This window comes from Crocodylus siamensis, chromosome 4 (genome assembly GCF_052110815.1).
Source record: "Crocodylus siamensis isolate JL-2025a chromosome 4, ASM5211081v1, whole genome shotgun sequence".
Taxonomy (NCBI): Eukaryota; Metazoa; Chordata; order Crocodylia; family Crocodylidae; genus Crocodylus; species Crocodylus siamensis.
Window position 1 is genome coordinate 155,907,042 of NC_143398.1, and position 17,272 is coordinate 155,924,313.

The 17,272-nt window shown below is 57.7% G+C and overlaps 1 protein-coding gene across 3 annotated transcripts in view; it reads left to right on the forward strand.

Moving 5' to 3' along the window:
- The first annotated feature begins 220 nt into the window (after positions 1–220).
- LOC149866864 (inactive phospholipase C-like protein 2) overlaps positions 221–17,272 on the forward strand; it is a 35,312-nt gene continuing 18,260 nt past the window's right edge. For all 3 annotated transcript variants that reach the window (XM_090044368.1, XM_090044369.1, XM_090044370.1), the window contains exon 1: positions 221–442. In XM_090044368.1, coding sequence (XP_089900494.1) covers positions 278–442 — 165 coding nt within the window. In that variant the 5' untranslated portion in view covers positions 221–277. The remainder of the gene's footprint in view (positions 443–17,272) is intronic.

The following is a 17,272-nucleotide window of genomic DNA, read 5'->3' on the forward strand; positions in this document are numbered from 1 at the left end:
GTCGTGGGGGCGCCCTTCCCAGCGCCTCAGGCCTGGCGCCGGCGGGGGAAGGCGCGGGGCTGCGGGGCCGGGCCGAGCCGAGCCGAGCCGCCGAGGCAGGGCAGGGCAGGGCGGGAGCTGGCCGGGGTGCTGGGGCCGGGCTGGCGGCGGGGGCCCGCCCCTGTCCCCTCCCCCGGCCCGGCCCCGCCGGCACAGCCCAGCCCAGGCCAGGCCCCGCAGGAGCGGCGGCGCGGGGCTGCGGCATGGCGCGGCGGTGAGCGCCGCCGGAGCGGGGGGGATGGCGGACGGGCCCCGGGGCGTCCCCCCGCCCGCCGCGCCCCGCGCCCCGGAGCCGGGCGGCAGCAGCCCGCGCTCGGGCTCCGGCAGCAGCAGCCGCGAGGGCTCGGCGGAGCGCAGCCCCGCGCCCCCCGCCGCCGCCGCGCCCCGCGCCAGCATCATGAAGGTGAGCTCCCGCCGCCGCCCCAGGGCATGGGCGCCGGGGGCAGGGGACAGGCTGTGCCAGCCCCAGGGCCTGGGCATGAGTTCCGGGGGGCGGGGGGCACCGTGGGGCAGGCTGGGGGAGGCTGTGCCAGCCGCTGGACATGGGCTTGGGCACCCGGGGGTAGGGGGCACGCTGGGGGGCAGGCTGTGCCAGCCCCAGGGCGTGGGCATGGGCTCCTGGGGGCAGCCCCAGGGCATGCACTTAGGCTTCTGGGGACAGGCTGTGCGAGCGCCAGGCTATGGGTTTCAAGATCGTGGGGTCCTTTCACCCTGGGGTGGGCTGTTCCAGTCCCCGTGTGGCTTCCTGCTCCCAGAGATCGTGGGGTCCCTTTGCCCCCAGGCAGGCTGTAGGGGGAGGCTGCGTGAGCTGCAGTGGATGGCCTCCTGCTCCGGGAGATCACCGCATTCCTTCCCCTGGGAGCAGGCTGGGGGCGGGGGACTCTTGCAACCGCCAGGGAACAAGCTCCTGCTTGTGGGGATCCTGGTGTCCCCTCACACGCGGGCTCACCTCACCCCGGGGTCCCCTCATGTCAGCCCTCAGCTGAATGTGCTCATGCTCCCAGAAGTTGTGGGGTTCTCCACCTGAGAGCAGGCTGTCGGGGGTGGTTGTCCCAGTCCCCAGCGCATGGCTCCATGCTTGGTGTTGGGTTGGCAGGGGTGGGTGCGGGGGAGAAAGTAAAGCAAGGGGCAGTCTTTGCCCACTCCAGTGCCTCTGGCAAGGGCTTGGGGGGTGGGACCCAGCAGTGGGTTGCCCCAGGGCGGGAGGCTTGGGGTGTGAGGGAAGCAGCTGGCTGACTGCGAGAGGAAGTTAGCCGAGGGGGTTAGTGCATGCAAGGGCACGCAGCTGGGGTCCCCAGGGGCAGGCTGAGTGGTGGGAAGCTTCCATCTCAGCTGGGCTTCCCTGGAGTGGATAGAAAGCTGGGGGGGAAGAGGGACAGAAAGCTTTACTCAGAGGGGCAAAGGCTGGCTTCACTGCCCTCAGCATTGTTAGTGTGCAGGGATGGCCTCCTAGTGACTCAGGATGGACCCCCTGCAGCACAGGTTCTGGCTACAAGCACATGAGGGGGGCAAGCCTTTCCATCTGCCCTGCTGGCTACTCCTGTGGGACTGGCTCAGCACAGTCCCTGCCTGCTGCATCCCCAGCGGGGCTCTCTGGTGCCAGCAGCTTATTTATATCCTGTTTCCCAGTGCCAGGTGGCACTCACTTGCACCTTTGGGAAGAGATTCAGGGAGCCATGAGGCTCAGTTGTAGCATCTGTTGTAGCTTGGGCTGTTGGCTGTAGCCTGGACTCTGGTTGACAAAGGAGTTTCTGAGGTCTCTCATTTTCAGTGCTGAAGATCCTAGCTTGCTGCTGGGGGTGTCTTGCAGCTTTGATCTGCCCCAGCGGCTAGATTTATGGACCCCTTTGGACTAAAGGTCTGTCACGTGTCTGCCTGAAGTGGCAGGGGACTGGACTTGGTGACCCAGACATTCCCTCCCAGGCCTGCGTTCTCAGCTGTTGCAGGGGGTCTGGCATGTGGTGGAGGCCACGGGGATGGGGTGCCGGAGTGACAAAGCAGGACTGGGGACTGGTGGCTCTCTGTGTTCCTCAGAGTTGCGGTTGGTTGCAGTTGTACTCATGCAGCAAGGTTTAGGTTGCCTGAGTGTCACCATACCAGTGTTATAAGCTCTGTGGGGCAGGGCCTGGCTCCATAGGATACCTGCAGATCACTGATGTTATTAATACACAGAAAGGCATGCAGCTTCTGCGTTTGGTGTCATGTCTGTTCAGAAGGACCTTGGTGTGCTTACATGCATTGTGAGGGCATCATCCTAACATGTGAGTGTCTTTGTCCTTTCTTCTTGCTTTTGGGTGCAAGGAGGAACTGTTTGCTTGGATCCCTGCATGACCAGCACTCTTGAACTTTCCAGTAAGAGTCTTCTTGCCCAGAGATATGGGTGGTGGAGGGAGGATGTGAAGGGGCTGCTAGTGAGAGATGGACTCTGGGTTGTTCCCACTCTGGAGAGGCAATGGGGAAACCAGAAGCATTGTGCGTTCAAGTCTAAATCTGTCCCCCTAATTGTGCTTGCGTCACCATCACTTGCCTATACAGTAGGTCGCCTTTGCCCAAGACCCGCCTCCCCACTTCTAGCAGCCTATTTTAAGACAAAATAGCTCCTGTACTATTAATACCTGGTGTGTGTGGGCTGCTTCCCAGGCTGCAGCCCCCTTCCGCAGGCTTCTTTCTCAGGCACCTTGTTGTCTTTGGAAAGAGAGAATTAGCCATCTTCCTAACGTGTGTCACAGGATAATTATAAGTGCTGTTATTCCCGTGCCGTTTCCCTGCTTTCCAGGCAACTCATCAAGCCTCGTTGTGTAACTCAGATCGCCTCTGAGAAGCTGGTGCGAGCTCTCAGTGTGCGCGTGCCTGTGTATGCCCTGAAAACGCCAAGTGTGTGAGCTGTCATGCGTGCCTGGGGTCTCCCTGCCTCCCTGGGCAGCCTGCATCAGAAGAGATTTCCCAGTGCTGCTCACAGCCCGACGCAGCCACTAGCATTCAAACGCTGTCCTCACTTGCTGCACTAGCTGAGCTGAATGGCTCATTCCATGGGGACGTAGCAGGGTTCTCCTGTTCCTAGAACAATCCCTGCTCACTTGACTCCTTTCTCCAGCAACCAGCACTGTCTGGGACAAATACTTCAAAAAGCAATAATGCCACGTGATGTTTCTAGGACTGCTCCATGGAAAGGCCATCAGTCACTCTGTGCTCTGAGCATGGGAAAGCTGCCTTAAAGCAGGGATGTTTCATCTCCAGCTAGGAACTGCATCCAGGCCTGGGTGCAGAGAGATGGGACATGCTGCTTCATCCCTGCAGAACTTGGTGGTAGGAGCTGTTCTTGTCTATGGTCAGGCTGTATGGTCAGGAGACTGGGCTCACTGGGGGAGGTACCGTACCTCCCTGGAAATCCAGTTAAGATGATCCTACTGCTCCCCTTCTGGCCTTAACCTTTCAGCTTTGAACCCATCTTCTAAATCCTGCAGGGTTTGGCTTTCTCTCAGGTGCTAGGTCCCCACAAGAAATCAGGTCCTTGAGCAGTCTGCCTTGGTTGGCTGCACCCTGCAGCTGTGAGATTCAGGAGTTACTTATGCGCTGAGTTTGTTTCACTTCTACTGCTCTTCAGTGCCCTCCCATTTGTATTCTAGGGCAGGACACACAGGAACTCAGATGCCTGCTGGCAGGCTCTGCCATATCTTACATACCCCTTGTTTTTGCTTCCTCCTCCTCTTCTAGGGCTGGGAGCAGGCATCAGATCCTGTGTGAATGCAGCAGGCACCAGCCAACAAACCCCACCTTGTTTGAGCCTATCCACTGTGGACAGCTTTCCTACAGTTCCTTTCCTGCTTGTCCCTGAGGCAAGGGGGCACATGCCAGCTGCAGAAGGGGCACATGGGTAGGGGACAGACATAGGTGAATGCTGCCTCCCTGCTCTTCTGTGAGGGAGACTTGTCCTGGCAGACATCTGTGCTCTGAGGCATCTCTTAGGCAGCTTATCTCTTTTGAAAGATCCTCTCTTGCTGTGTCCCTAGTGTCTCAGGGCTGGCAGAGGACATGTGTTTGGGACAGGGCAGCTCTGAGCAGATTGCAGCCCCTCACTTCCACTCTACCCAAGTCCCATGAAGGGATGCTCCCTCTATTTCACCCTCACCCGCTGGCCAGCAGAGACTTACTGGGTGAGAAAGGAACTGGGTCTGGCTCCTGCATTCCAGCCTTTTCTGCAGGAGCATGTGCTCAGCAGGATGGAGCAGCCTCTGGCTTAGACCCACCTGTAATGGGAAACATATCATGCCAGTGCCTGAGCTGGCTGTCAAATGGAATGGATGCTTCCAAGTAGCCCCTGCCTCTGCTCCATATGCTGTGCAAATCAGGACCCTCTCTGGGCTGGGAGCAGGGTCACTTTGCAGGCCCTGTGCTGGCTAGATGTCATCTCCGTGCCGAGCTGACATGAGACTGGCCATGCTGGAACTGGCTTGGTTTCAGAGGCTGGTGGCAGGGTGGGAGCTGGTGGAAAGTCCAGAGTGCAGCTCAGTGAGCCTGTTTCTGGGAGGTGGGGCTAGCCTGGGGGGCTGTAATTGAGCCCAGGCTCATGTTATTGCCAAGCCACCAGGCTCCTTTCTACGCAGGAGGCTGGGGTGGGTGTGGGGCAGGCAAGGCAGTGGGCAGCTCCTCCATCTACACAGGACTGAGTGCTGCCGGCTCAGTGAGCAGACGAGGTGCATTAGCTGATGCTGAGAAGATTCTGAGAGCCAAGACATTTTGCTCCTAAGTAGATCCAGCATCCATTTTCACTGGGTTCCCTTGGTCTAGCCTGGCACTGTCACCTCTGCTGGTCCTGGTAGGACTGGATCAGAGGCAGATAGGGATTCATCCTGGCCCTTGTCTGTGTCTGAGGCCAGACAAGCTGGCTGCACTGGGGAATGGGGCTGCAGGGCCCCTGCCATGTGGGGGACTGTGCTTGTCACGTCACCTTTGCTTAGGGGTGATTTGTCCTCTGTCCTCTGTCCCTGAATGGTGATGGGCCTTAGGCCCCACAGGGGTCCCTGAGGTGGGGAATAGGTCCCTGAGGTGGGGCCTTAGGCCCCACAGGGAAGGCTCAGGTGTTCCTGTCCCTTTGCTAGTAGTGGACTGCTTTGGCTTACAATCAGCAGGGCCTGTTCAGAGGCCTGGGCTGTTAGACTCAAACCTGTGACCTATTCGGCACTCTGGCGGTTATGTGGCTCCATTTAAAACCTCTGGATTCAACTGTGCCCTGCTTGGGGAAGGGACGTTGCCATTAACAGGTCCCTTCATTAGGGGAAGGATATTAGATAGACATCATTAATACACAGGCATCCTCACTCCCACCCGATCCCCTCCCCCCTCTCCCCTCCGCAGAGACCTGATGCAGTTCAGACACGAGGCCTCAGCCACTAGTGCTGTGTGCTCTGACGTGCCACCATAAATAATTAAGCAGCACTTTTAGAGATGGGGAGGTGGACATGCATCCCTTGTGGGACCCCCTCACCCGCATGTGGTGCCTCTGCTGCTAAGTCTCCACATGACTGGATTGTCAGCAGTTACTGCTGTGCTTCTGGGGTCCTGGGTCTAGGGAGGCTGGTGAAATGGGGCATAAGCAAGGTTAGGATTAACCTTGGTCTGTCAGAGGCCCCTGGGCAGAGTGGGGCCAGCAGATGGTTGGGGGTTAAGCGGAAGCATGAACTGGAGCTGAGTTATTCTGCAAAGGGAGCGGGGTTTCCAGCAGGGCCAGGGGGGAATTAATTTGTACAGGCAGATGGGCCAGCTATGAGGGGAAGAGCAGAGGCTGGCTGCCCAGCTGGGCAATTGGGTCTCCCAAGCACTGGAATCCTGAGACCCCGGTGAAGTGCGCCCCATGCAGCAGGACAGAGCATGGCACCGGTCTCGTCTGGGGCTAGTGGAAGGAGCAGTGGAAAAGATTTACACCTTGCTGGTGGCTGAAATGAAGCCTTGACTTTATGCAGGGCTCTGCCTCAAGGAAACGGTGTTCCAAGATGGAGAAATATGGCTCCACTCTATGCCTGACCTGCAGGTGCTTCTTCAGTACCTAGATTGGAAATGGGAAGGTTTAGGGTCTTGAGAGCAGGGTGGGGCTGGGATTCAGGATTCCTGGGTTCTGTTCCCAGCATGGAGCAGGGAACAAGCAGGGCAGGGTGCTGGGATGCAGGTCTGCCAGTTTCTGCAGCATGACACATCCTCTTCCCAGAGCCTTGCTTTCCTCCTCTCTAACCTGGGATGACAGCCCTGTCCCCACCCCCGATTTCCCGCGTGAGCTTCAGGAGCAGTGCCAGGGGCATGACGCTGATGCAGCACCTGCGGGAGGGCTTGCAGTCGCCAGCCCCATGCTGCGAGGCAGCAGCTGGTGCTGCTGGGGAGCATGTGTGTCACTTTCTATCTTCTTGGCAGGGAATAAACTGATCTAGAAAAGCCCTGGCTGTGCCCGGCTGCCCACTCCCATCCCCCTGGGGCAGTGATTCTCAGCCTGGCCTGTGTCTCCCATGGCCTTTTCACTTTGGGATGGAGGAGGATTCTTGTACTCTTGGAGTTGGCTGCTCCTGTTCCAGCTCCCTGCTTCCTGGGTGCTGCGTGCTTGTTACCTCTTTTTGGCTCTGCAGGCCTAAGCAGAGGGGGACACAGAGGCAGTATGACCCAATGGACAGGGCACTGGGTTGGTAGCTGGAAAACTGGGGCCCTGTCCCCCCGCTCTGACCCATTGCGAGTCACATTGCCTCTTGGAATGTGGCACTTCAGTTAGGCCAGGTTGGCAACTATGAGCTGCTGCGCTGCCTGGCAAGGCCCCCTGCCCCAGCCCATCTGGTGCCATGAGCTGACGTATCTCTGAGATGAGGGGGGAAGGGATTGTTGCTGCTCTCTGTTGCAGGAAGGCTCAGAGCTGGGGCCTGTGGTGGTGCAGGGGGCTGCACACACATGTAACAAATGGCCACTCCTGGCTCCAAACAGCTTTTGATTGATGCAGAAGATGAGAAGAGGAGGCGGTGGGCTAGAGGGGCCAAGGGATGTAGAGAGCCTGGGGGTGGGGGGTGGCAAGCTGATGCCAAGCACTCTATCAGCATCACAGCAGGGGAGAAAGGGATAGAGGGCTTTTCAGCGGCAGTGCAGGGGTTGCCTACTCCTGGGGGTACTGCTGGTAGGGTACAGATAGGCAAAGCACTTGGTGTTGTGGGTCCCTTCCCTTCCTACCCCACTCACTGTCCATCGGGAGTGGCAGGGGAAGCTGGAGCTTCCCCCACAGGCATCGTGCAAGAGGGGAACCTTTCCATTGTTGCTGCCGACAGGTTCCCCCACCTTTCACTTGGGAGCAATTCAGTACCCAAAACGGCCTCTCCTGCTTCATGAAGTGAGTTTGGGGCAGGGTGGGCAATGGGCCTCACAATGTGGGGTCATCTCTTGCCATGATCCAGGTGTCTGCATGATGATGAGTGACTCGTTATTCCCTCCCTCCCTCCCTCCCTCCCTCCATCCGTCAGCTCTGTGCAGTGTGTCAAATCTGCTACATTTGACATGCATATGCCTCAAATGCTTTCAGTTTCTTTCTCTCTCACACGTTCACAAGCATAAAATACCCCTCAGACCAGGGTGTTGGTGTGATGGGAAGGGAGGGGGCTGCCCAGCTTGATGGCCAGCTGAACATGACCTTCCCTGATGCTCATGAGTGACTTGTTTCACTTGGCAATTCACGAGCTCTGGTAGGACCTAAGATGAAGCTAGCTAGCACATGGGCTGTGGAAGGGAGCTGGCTACAGAGTCAGGTAACATGTGCTGTCAAAGCACTGTGGAAAAGACAGCCTGGCCCCTGGAGTGGTGTGAGGGGTACAGTAACTTTGAGGCAGGGTTTGCTGTAGGCACAGACCCTTGTGCCCTTGAGAGATGCAGCAGGGAGATACTGAACTGTGTGGTTGGGTGGCTGTGCCAAACTCAGCCCCCCTGCTGGGAAGAGTTCAGTTTCAGCCTTCCCCCATGAGAAGCTGGGTCTGTTTTTTCCCCTGCCAGTGCTCACATCGGCAGGTGTGAAGTGTGCAGTGCTTGGGCAACATCCGTCTGTGCTGCTGCACAGAGGCCATAGTCCCAGACCTGCAGGGCTCTCTTCCCCTCTCCTCTTCTTCACAGGGCAGGGGTGCAGGCAGTAGTGGCTGCATGCCCCCTTGGGACAGCCAGTGGTGTCCTGGCACTTCCAGATCTGACCTACTTATCACCTTAGCGGGAGCTGCTGCTCAGCAGAGCCCTGGGCTGTCTAAGCCACTCCAGGCTCACGCCTCACAGAGCACTTAGATTAGCAGAGCTTCCCCAGGGCCCTGGACCAGGCTGGAAAACGCCCCTGTAATGGGCTGCCTGGAAGCACTAGCTTCGTCTCTTCCTTCCTCCGAGTGGGGCTGATGAAGCCAGCTGGCGGTTGCAGTCTCGCATCACAGGAGACTGGTGGCATGCGGTTAGCTCCATCCGGTACCTGGATGCAAATGCCTGCAATGTCTGCAGAGCGCTCTGACATCCTCAAGCAGCACACACAGCTCCAGGGGCTGGGGATTGCCCCTTGGCAGAGGGAGTAGACAGTGTGCCAGGTGGAGTGGGAGCCTGGTGGCCTGCTTCCTCCTGCAAGTCTGGACAGCGCCAGCCATGCACCGGCAGCTGCCACCCAGGGTGCAGGTCCAGGATTGAACAAACCCTCCCAGCATGCATTGCTGCAACTGGGGAGGTTGTTCCTGTAGCAGTGGGAAACCACTATGCCCTAAAACTGAAATAAGCTGAGCAATTGCAATCTAACAGCCCAAACCCGCCTTCACATAGCCTCCTATGCTGAGAGGGGTGCCCCACCTGCAAAATGGAGCAGAGCTAGCACTGCAGGAAGTACTCTTTTGGGAATTTGCTATTGATTTTCAGTGGCAGGTGCCCAGACCCACCCCCCAGGGGGCTTTGGCAAAGGGGAGAGATGCATGCACTGTTGCCCCAGCAGGAACAGACCAAGTTCACTTTTATCTCACTGTCAGCTTTCATGGGGTTTGGGGCGGGGGGGCACGGGTTACAGATTCAGTTTCTGTGTGGCGGCGTTGGGGGCAGCTCCTGCACTCAGCAAGCTTGCATCTGGATGGGAGGTCACGCCAGCCGTTTGATCAAGGCAGGCTCCCCACCCAGCATTTCCTTTCCGGATAGATTTCCTGTTTTCTGCTTTCAGGCCCCATACAGGGCAGCCCAGGGTGTGGTGTGGTATGGGGCGGTGCCCCTGGGATAAGAAGGAAGCTAGGCAGTGACCCTGCATGTGCAGCTGTGGTGGGCATGAGCATGGCTGCATGGTCCCGTGCCTGCGGCCAGCCCAGGAGCGTGGGTGAACACCGGCTGGCTGCAGGCAGGTGTGTGGGTGGAACCATCCTGTGCAAGGGAGGAGTGATGTGCTTAGATTTCACCACCCAGGCACTGGGCTCTGCTCTTTTTATGAACAGGCTGCCCAGGGCCAAGGGTCTCCAGGCAGGGCAGGGGTCATGGCCAATGCATGGTGGGTTGCCATGCAGCCAGCTGCTGAACAGTCTGGGGAATTGGGCATGCCCAGCCAGAAGGGGGTAGGATTCATCCCCTTAGAGAGGTACCAGGATCCCTCCATGGCCCAGAGCCTGGATAAGAGTGAGGTAAAGGGGTTCAGGCCATTTACCCCCTGGGCCCTCATCCCAAATGCAGTCCAAGCCTGCCTTGAGCTTTGAAGGGAACTGAGATCTCCCCGCAAGGCCAGGCAGCCAGCATCTGCACCCATGTGGGAGCAAGGACTATGGAGGCTGCCCCAAGGGGTCATAGATGCAAGGTTCAGGTTGGTTCTGTAAGACCAGGCCCTGGATTTTCTGGGGAGGGTGTTTTGGTGATGACGGAGGAAGTCTGATCCTGCTCCAAATATAGAGACAATAAAGATGCCATGTTATATGACTCCTGGGTTTGTCATGCCTGCCTATACCCCCCCAGCCCCGGGAGTCACCCTCTGTCCCCACTGATATGTCTCTCCCAGCTGTGCTGGATTTTCCAGGTCTGCACCAATCTTTAAGGCTTTGGCTTTCAGCCATAAGAAAATTGAGTTACCCCTGGATCTCCCCTGCCAACTTGAGCCCTGCTCCTGCTGCTGGTCTTCAGGTGAATGGGGAGGCCAGACAAGGAGGTGTCCTGTGATGCCAGCAGATACCTCCACATCCTTACAGGCTCCCTTCCACCGTCTCCTTCCTTGGTGGGTGCCTGGGCACCCTGCAGACATGACAGCTTTGCTCAATTTTTTCTTTTCCCTGAAATTCCGCTGGGTCCCTCTTGCTCCCATATAAGATATTCACAGTACCCCATTTTCCCTTGCGCCTTGTCTGTCCCTGGGGTCTGGGCTGGCGGGGACTAGCACCACTGTTCTGAAATGCTGTACTAGGAAAAAGAGGCTTCCTGGATGAGCCCTGTGGAGCTGAGGGGAGCTAGCATGGCCTCCAAGCCTGGCACTAATGACTAGAGGTTGAGGACCCAAGGGAGTCAGTTGGTCAGGACAACATCTTTACCTCTGGGGCTTCTCTAACACTGTCTGAGCTGGGCTGGTTACAGACAAGCTTTGCTGAGACAACCCACCAGCTGCAACCTTGCAGTTGCAGTGGCCTGATCCTGATATAGCCCTCCATTGGACACTTGCCATTTGTTTTGAAGTCCTTGGGCACTTTGTTGGCAGGTCAGTCTTGCTTTGAGCTTTTAAACACTGCAGCCACGGTCCCCCCCCCCCCGACCCACACAGGAAGCCCTGAGGCCTGTATTCTCATGGCTTGACAGAGGCAGCTGGCCTCAGTTGGAGTCCCCTCACCCCGCTGTTACCCCGGCAAACACTCAGCCACCCGAGGGACCAGTGACTGGCCTGACTTGTGCCTCCTGGGCACTTGCCAAACTGCTGCCAAATGGGCAACCGGGTGTTAATCAAACTAGCAGGGCAGCTCTTGAGAGACCATTTGTTCTGGAGTGGGGTCACCTCTGCCCTGTTAAGTGATCCAGTGGGGGAATATGGTGCCAGCCAGCAAGTCCCAGCATCTTAAAAACCAGGATTCGGCAGCCAGGGTTGTGTGAAATGGTGCCACTCACCTCAGCTCTGTGGCTGGCTCCAGAGCTGGGTGGCAGTAACTAAAAGCTGGGGCTCTCCTGGTGGCTGTTCAGGGCCCCACAGTGTTTGGGTAATGTCATTGCCCATGTTGCCCAGTGGGCACCAACCTCCCTCACAGCCGGTGCCACCAGAGACTGCTTGTGCATTGGCCCTGTTTTTGAGCCCCAAGCACTGTGGCAACAGCCCTGGAGCCTCTTGCTTTCTGTCAGCTGTAGGGCTGACTTCCAGCTTCTGCTCCTTCCTCTTCCAGCCCTGGGGAAGCCCCCAGGCTGGGGGAGGCAGTGGTTGCGACTGCCAGAGGCCAAGAAGACGGTTAAGTGGGCCTCACCTAATGGGGAGCCAGGGCCTGTTGGTGTGGAGGCTGCCATCCCTGGCAAGGAGCTGGCTTTCTAGAGCAATCTGGCAGTGAGGGGAGAATGGAAAGCGTGGGATGCAATAAGATCCTGTACCTGAGCCAGGAGAAGTGACCCATGCAGTGAGCCCCAGGCCAGGCTCGATCTCCATCAGCTGGGAAGTGAGCCGGCAGAGAGAAAGAGTCCTGCTCAGGTTTGCTGGGGACCTCCAAGAGTGTACAGAGCCAGACCCTGCCTGCTGCGTGTCACTCTTTCCCTCAACATCTCTGCCACTGGTCACTGGTGTCCACATGACCTGTCCGTCAGGCTTGCAGCTGGCTCACGTATCATGTCCAGCATTCTTACAGCACAGTGCCCTCCCCCGTGCTGTGAGGGTGACAAGAGTGTCCCTATCTCCTGCCAGAGCTGGGGACACAGACTGGGGTTGACAATCTGGAGTGACGGTCCCGTTAAAACAGGGGTGGGAAAAATGCAGCCCGGGGGCCGGATGCGGCCCACCAGGCCATTCTATCCGGCCCGCGAGGCCCCTAAACATTTAGAAAATTAATATTTATCTGCCCTGGGCTACCTGTCATGTGGCCCTCGATGGCTTGCCAAAACTCAGTAAGCGACCCTCTGCCCAAAATAATTGCCCGCCCCTGCTTTAAAAGATGCCCTTTGATCCCAAACTTCAGCCCCATGTTGTACCAGTTCCTAGCCCCGGCAACTTGGCCAGTGATCCTCAGTCCCAACCACCCACTGTCCTGTCCCTGGGGTTTCCTCTGAGGCTGCCCGGCCTGCTGGCCTGTATACAATGTAATCATAACAGTTCCAGCTTCCACAGGCTCCTGGATGAGATCATCCATCCAGTTCCTTTGTGCCCAAGAATGCATATTGGGAAGGCAACTCCCTCCTTGCTGCTGGGAGCCAGGCAACAGCTGTAGCTTTACTGAGGGAGCAGAGGCCTGGGACTGGTGTTGTTGGATTTGCAGGGCCACTTGAGCCCCTGACCCTCCCCTGAATTCAAACCCACAGCCTGGACAGCTTTTCCTTCCAAGTGATGTTCTGCCCCAGCTGCAAGTGCTGTGTGCAGGCATCCCTGCCTGGCGTTGGTAGAGGCGGCAATGTAGAGGGTAGAGTCTGCCTACCTGGCCAGTTGGATTCACTCTCCGTTCTGTATACAGTACTCTGTGATTTCCAATGCGCACCATCTTAATTCTACACCACCCCGACACCAGAGACCCAGGTCCAATCTTTAGGGCAGTTTTGTACCTCATGAGACCTAGAAACAGCCTCCCAGGCTATCTCCCATGGGCTGGGGACATTACATGTTGTGAAGCCATTATTTTGGAAGCTCAACACTGCTTGTCCTGAGGTGCCCCCTCACCCCCCCGCTTCCCCAGTGCCCAGCCAGGCAACTGACAGGGAGCCCAGAGAGGCTTTGTGCTGGGGCTGGGGCGGCAGCGAGATTAGATGCGACTCACTGCCATCTCGAAGTGCTGGATTAAACCTTCTCCCTGCTGCACTGCTTAATTAAATCCATCCCATAACCACACTCCCAGCCCTGCTGTACAACGCCCCCCTGCTAAAGGCTCCAAGCCACAGCACAGCCCCCTTTGTTCTAATTAATTTCCCCTGTTGTGAGTCACTTTCACTGGGTTGGGACTTGGGCACAAGGGACATGGCTCGTTTCCTCTGGAAAAGAGCGGTGGAAAAGACCCAAAGAGGAGCCATCCTTGCCATGGGTGTGCCCTGATCTTGGCTTCCTTGGAGCCTTGGGGGGAGGCTGGGACCTTGGCTGATACCACCAGGGCATGTGCAGGGATTGTGGGGCAGGATGTCTTGTTATGGCTGTATGGAAACTTGATGGCTACCATGGTCCAGGTTAAAGGTGCCATCATCTCAGCTGGGTCTGAGGAGCCCCGGGAGTCTCCCTGCACTCCCCCATGCCAGTAGGTGAAAGCATTGCTGTAACCATCATTCTTTGTGATCACGGCTGACCTTGGGGATTTGCCTTGGGGGGCAGCTCTGAGGGATACTCAAGGACTGGCCCCTTACAAGGCAGGTGGAACTGGACACTGGTGTTTGTGCCAGACTGTGCCTCCTCTTTGGCCTGACTGGGCAAAGGGGTGTAGGTCTGGGAGCAGCCTGGGCTGGGTTCTCCCTTCTCTCTAGGGTTTCCCACTCACTGGAGCCCAGTGGGATGTGGGTCCCGATTGTTAGTTCTCTCCATCCTTATCTGTGGACCCTGTTCGCACATTTCCAGGGAGAGCTCCACTTCAGAGGGCACATCTTGCTGCCCGGGGTTCTGGTTCTTTTTCCCACAGCTCTTAGCAGCAAAACGGACCCCAAGAGCAGGCTGCCTCTGGCATTCATAGCATGGCATGTTGTATGGGGAGGTGTATAGGACACTGTTCCTGTTCAGGTCATGCTTTCTGGAGTAAAATGACAGATGAGTGCCAGGCAGTCACAGTGGCTTCCTTCCTCAGTGCTCCATGGGGCAGACTGGGTTGTGATTAGAGTGAGAAAAGGCTCTATAGCCAGTGGAAGGGAGTTTGGGGGGCATCTCAGCTTTCTCCCTGCTATGGGAAGGTCAGGCCTCCACGCTGCACTTTGGAGAGCCCCTCCATGTTTCTCATGCACCTCCCTTTGCCTGGCACGCTCCCTGCGGCCCCCGCCTCCATCTGTCAGGCAGGCGCGGTGGCTGGAAGCCAGAAAAACAGTATGCCTCACATCCTGCTGCTTCATTGCATTGGGTGCAGGGCACCCTAGCTGGGCAGGGGTTGGGGTGCATGTGTGGGGGGTTGTACATTGGGGCACCCTGCCTGGGTCCAGGCAGGGGGGGCAAGGTGTCTTAGCTGGTGGGTTCATGGGTTGTCCTTGTCCCAGCTCAGGGGAATTGGGCCTGTCTATGCAGTTCTTCTTTCATCTTGCCAGCGAGGTGGCACTGCCCCAGTATGTGCCTGTCAGGCTGTGGGCATTGGGGGTCTGGTGTTGCTTTGGAGGATGCTTGCTATGCCTCCATACACGACTGAACTGTGGTGATGGTGGTACTGCCAATGAGCTTAGGTTGAGGGGAAGAAGGGGGTCTCAGTCGAGGAGAGCTGTGGTTTTTTCTATGTCGGAGGAAAGAAGGGAAACAGCCCATAATCAGGGGGGTTGGCTGAAAGACAGGGCTGTTGCTGGGTGTCTGTGTGTCTGTTTGTCCAGTGGAGCTGAGGGACAGCAGGTGTGGGGCTGAGTGTGGTGCCTGGCATGGAGATGGGGGTAGGGGAGGGATGTGATGCCTAGGTGATCCAGCAGTGCCCAGCTCCAGAGACTCCATGTCAAAGCAGGCACCATGGGTGCTGGGGCCTCTGAGCCTGAATCTGCTCTAAACAGGCCAAAACAGGGTTGGATGTGGGGTGGTAGAAGGATGGGGTTGGGAAGGGGCTTGCTGTGCTTGAGCAGGGAGCAGGCCTTGAGGGGCCTGACCACCAAGGGTGACTGAGCAGCCAGCAGGATACCGCTCAGAGCCAGGGGGAGGAAGGAAGGAAGGAAAAAAAGAGCTAAAATAAACTGGGCTGTCAGGCCAAGGACCTCACCATGCTGGGGGAGGGGGCTCACTTGGGTAAGGGCTGCCAGAGCCTGAAGCTTCTCTCTTGCTGAGGTGTTGACCCTGGGGAGGTCTGGGGTGTGCTGAGGGGCCAAGCTAGGGATTAGCACCAGAGTGTGCCCTTTGCTGCTCTGCCCCAGGGGGCAAGAGCCAGGGGCAGGGGAGGAGCCCCCTCCCACTGACAAGGCTCTTTGCCATGCGACCAGGGAGTCTTTGGACTCCCGTATCTCCTCAAGCTCCCTCCAGTGGCAGCGGTGAGGCTGCGGTGCCTTGTAGGAACCCGAGGGAATGTACTCAGCCTGAGGAGTGACCCCAGGTCCCTCCTCCTTCCCCCTCTCCCCCACTCCCGGCTGATCCAGTCCAGCTGCTCTTGATTGGAAAAATCATCTGGATTAAAAGGGCAGCACCCCATGCCTGCGTTGGGGTGGGGGAGGAGGAGGAGGAGGGGGTTAGCTCAGTACCATGGAGGCGGCAGAGAACAGCACAGAGCGATGCCAGTGTGCCTGGGGACTGAGAGCACACTGGAGGCATGGAGTGTGGGGTGGGAGTGAGGGGCAGCAGCAGAGTTGGAGGGAGCCCTGCTCTAGGCTATCAGGGGGCTATGGGGCAGGAGCGAGGGGCACCAGGGATTCCAGCATGCTCCTGTTTTCCTCCCATCCTCTCCAAACTCCCATCAAGCCTTGTTACCCCATGCTAAATCCAGCCACTTGCCCTTGAAGCTGGAAGCTGCCCTTGAGGCTGGTATTGCCCCCTGCCCATCTCATGATGGATAGCGCAGGGCTGTCTGAGGCAGTGTCACACTAGTGGCTGGCGCCTCCCAGCAAATCGGAACCGAGGCTGCGGTGTCCCTGGCTTCTGCCTGGCTTCCTCTTGCACTGTAAATGGGGCAGCAGATGCCTGAACTATGGGCCTTGATGTTGGTCTCAGAAGTCCCCCTCAGTGAGAATTCAGCCTCTTCCTGTGGTTAGCTATGCCGGATCATTTCTGCTCCCTGACCATCCTCATCTCCTTCAGTCAGCCCTCAGGCTTCCCTTTGAAGAACGTCCGATCTGTGTGGCCTTGTGCTGGCCCCATCACCAGGCCTCACCTCACAGGCACTTACCTACACCCTACAGCCCAGGGCTCTTCCCAGCCACTGATGCTGAACTGGCCCCAGACCTCTCTAGTGGAGGGGCTGGATCCGCCTGCTCCTTGCCTGCAGCCTCCCCCCTCTACTGTCTGGCCTTCAAGTCACTGTTTTTTCCCCAGCACTTGCCAGTCCATGGTGCTGGTGGGGTTGATGCTGGGGGTTTGCTGAGGGGTGCCTGGATGTCTTCCAGTAAGTTAAATCCCAGAGCTGCTCCAAAAACACCCCTTGATTTTCCTGAAAATTTCCAAGCCTGTGTGCGCCATCCCCTGTCCCTCCCCTCTTCCAGCTGCATTTGCTCGGCTCTGGTCCTGGCAGCTTGAGACAAGTTGGAGTCTGCCATCTGCCCAGGAATGTGTTTGTGTCCAGGGCCCAGAACCAAGTGATGCAGCAGGGACTGGCCGGCCCCACTGGTCTCTCACCAGGTCTCTCCCCCAGGATCTACCATCCCTCCAGTGCTGCCATCCATGCAGTTTCCTCCTTGTCTGTGGCATGTTGTGGTGGGTACCCCAGCCAGCTCCCTCTTCTGTGTCTCTGGGTGCCAGCAATGGGCACCCTGCCTTGTGACTTGGCTACACTGTGGTCTGCATCCTGTTCCCTGGCTATCCTCTCAGGCTCCAGTCTGCCCCCGGAAGGTGACTACCGAGGTTATCTCCTCATCCCCTGGTATACATAGGGGCTGTGCTATATATATCATTATCTGGGTGCCTGATCAGTGCTGCCTAGGCCCTAGAGTGGGGTCTGTGTGTGGCAGAGGTGTGGGGTACTGTGACTGCCCATGTAGCCCTCCCTGCTCCCCTGCAGCAGCCATGCTGCTGCTGTTATGCATTGGCATGCAGTAAGGCCACTTCCTGCTGGGTCCAGGGCTCTGTGGGGAGAAGAAATGGAAGCTTTTGGCCTAGCGAGGAAATGGCACCTTGAGGACTTCTCATGCCAGTGCTGGCTGGGACAGAGTCTCTATTAAGCCCCTGTGTGACATCCAGCAAGAACAGCATCTGCTGGTTGGTCTCTGTGGGGCACAGGTACCTGTGGGCTTCTTTGCTCCTGGGTCTGGCCATTCCCCTTCAATTGTG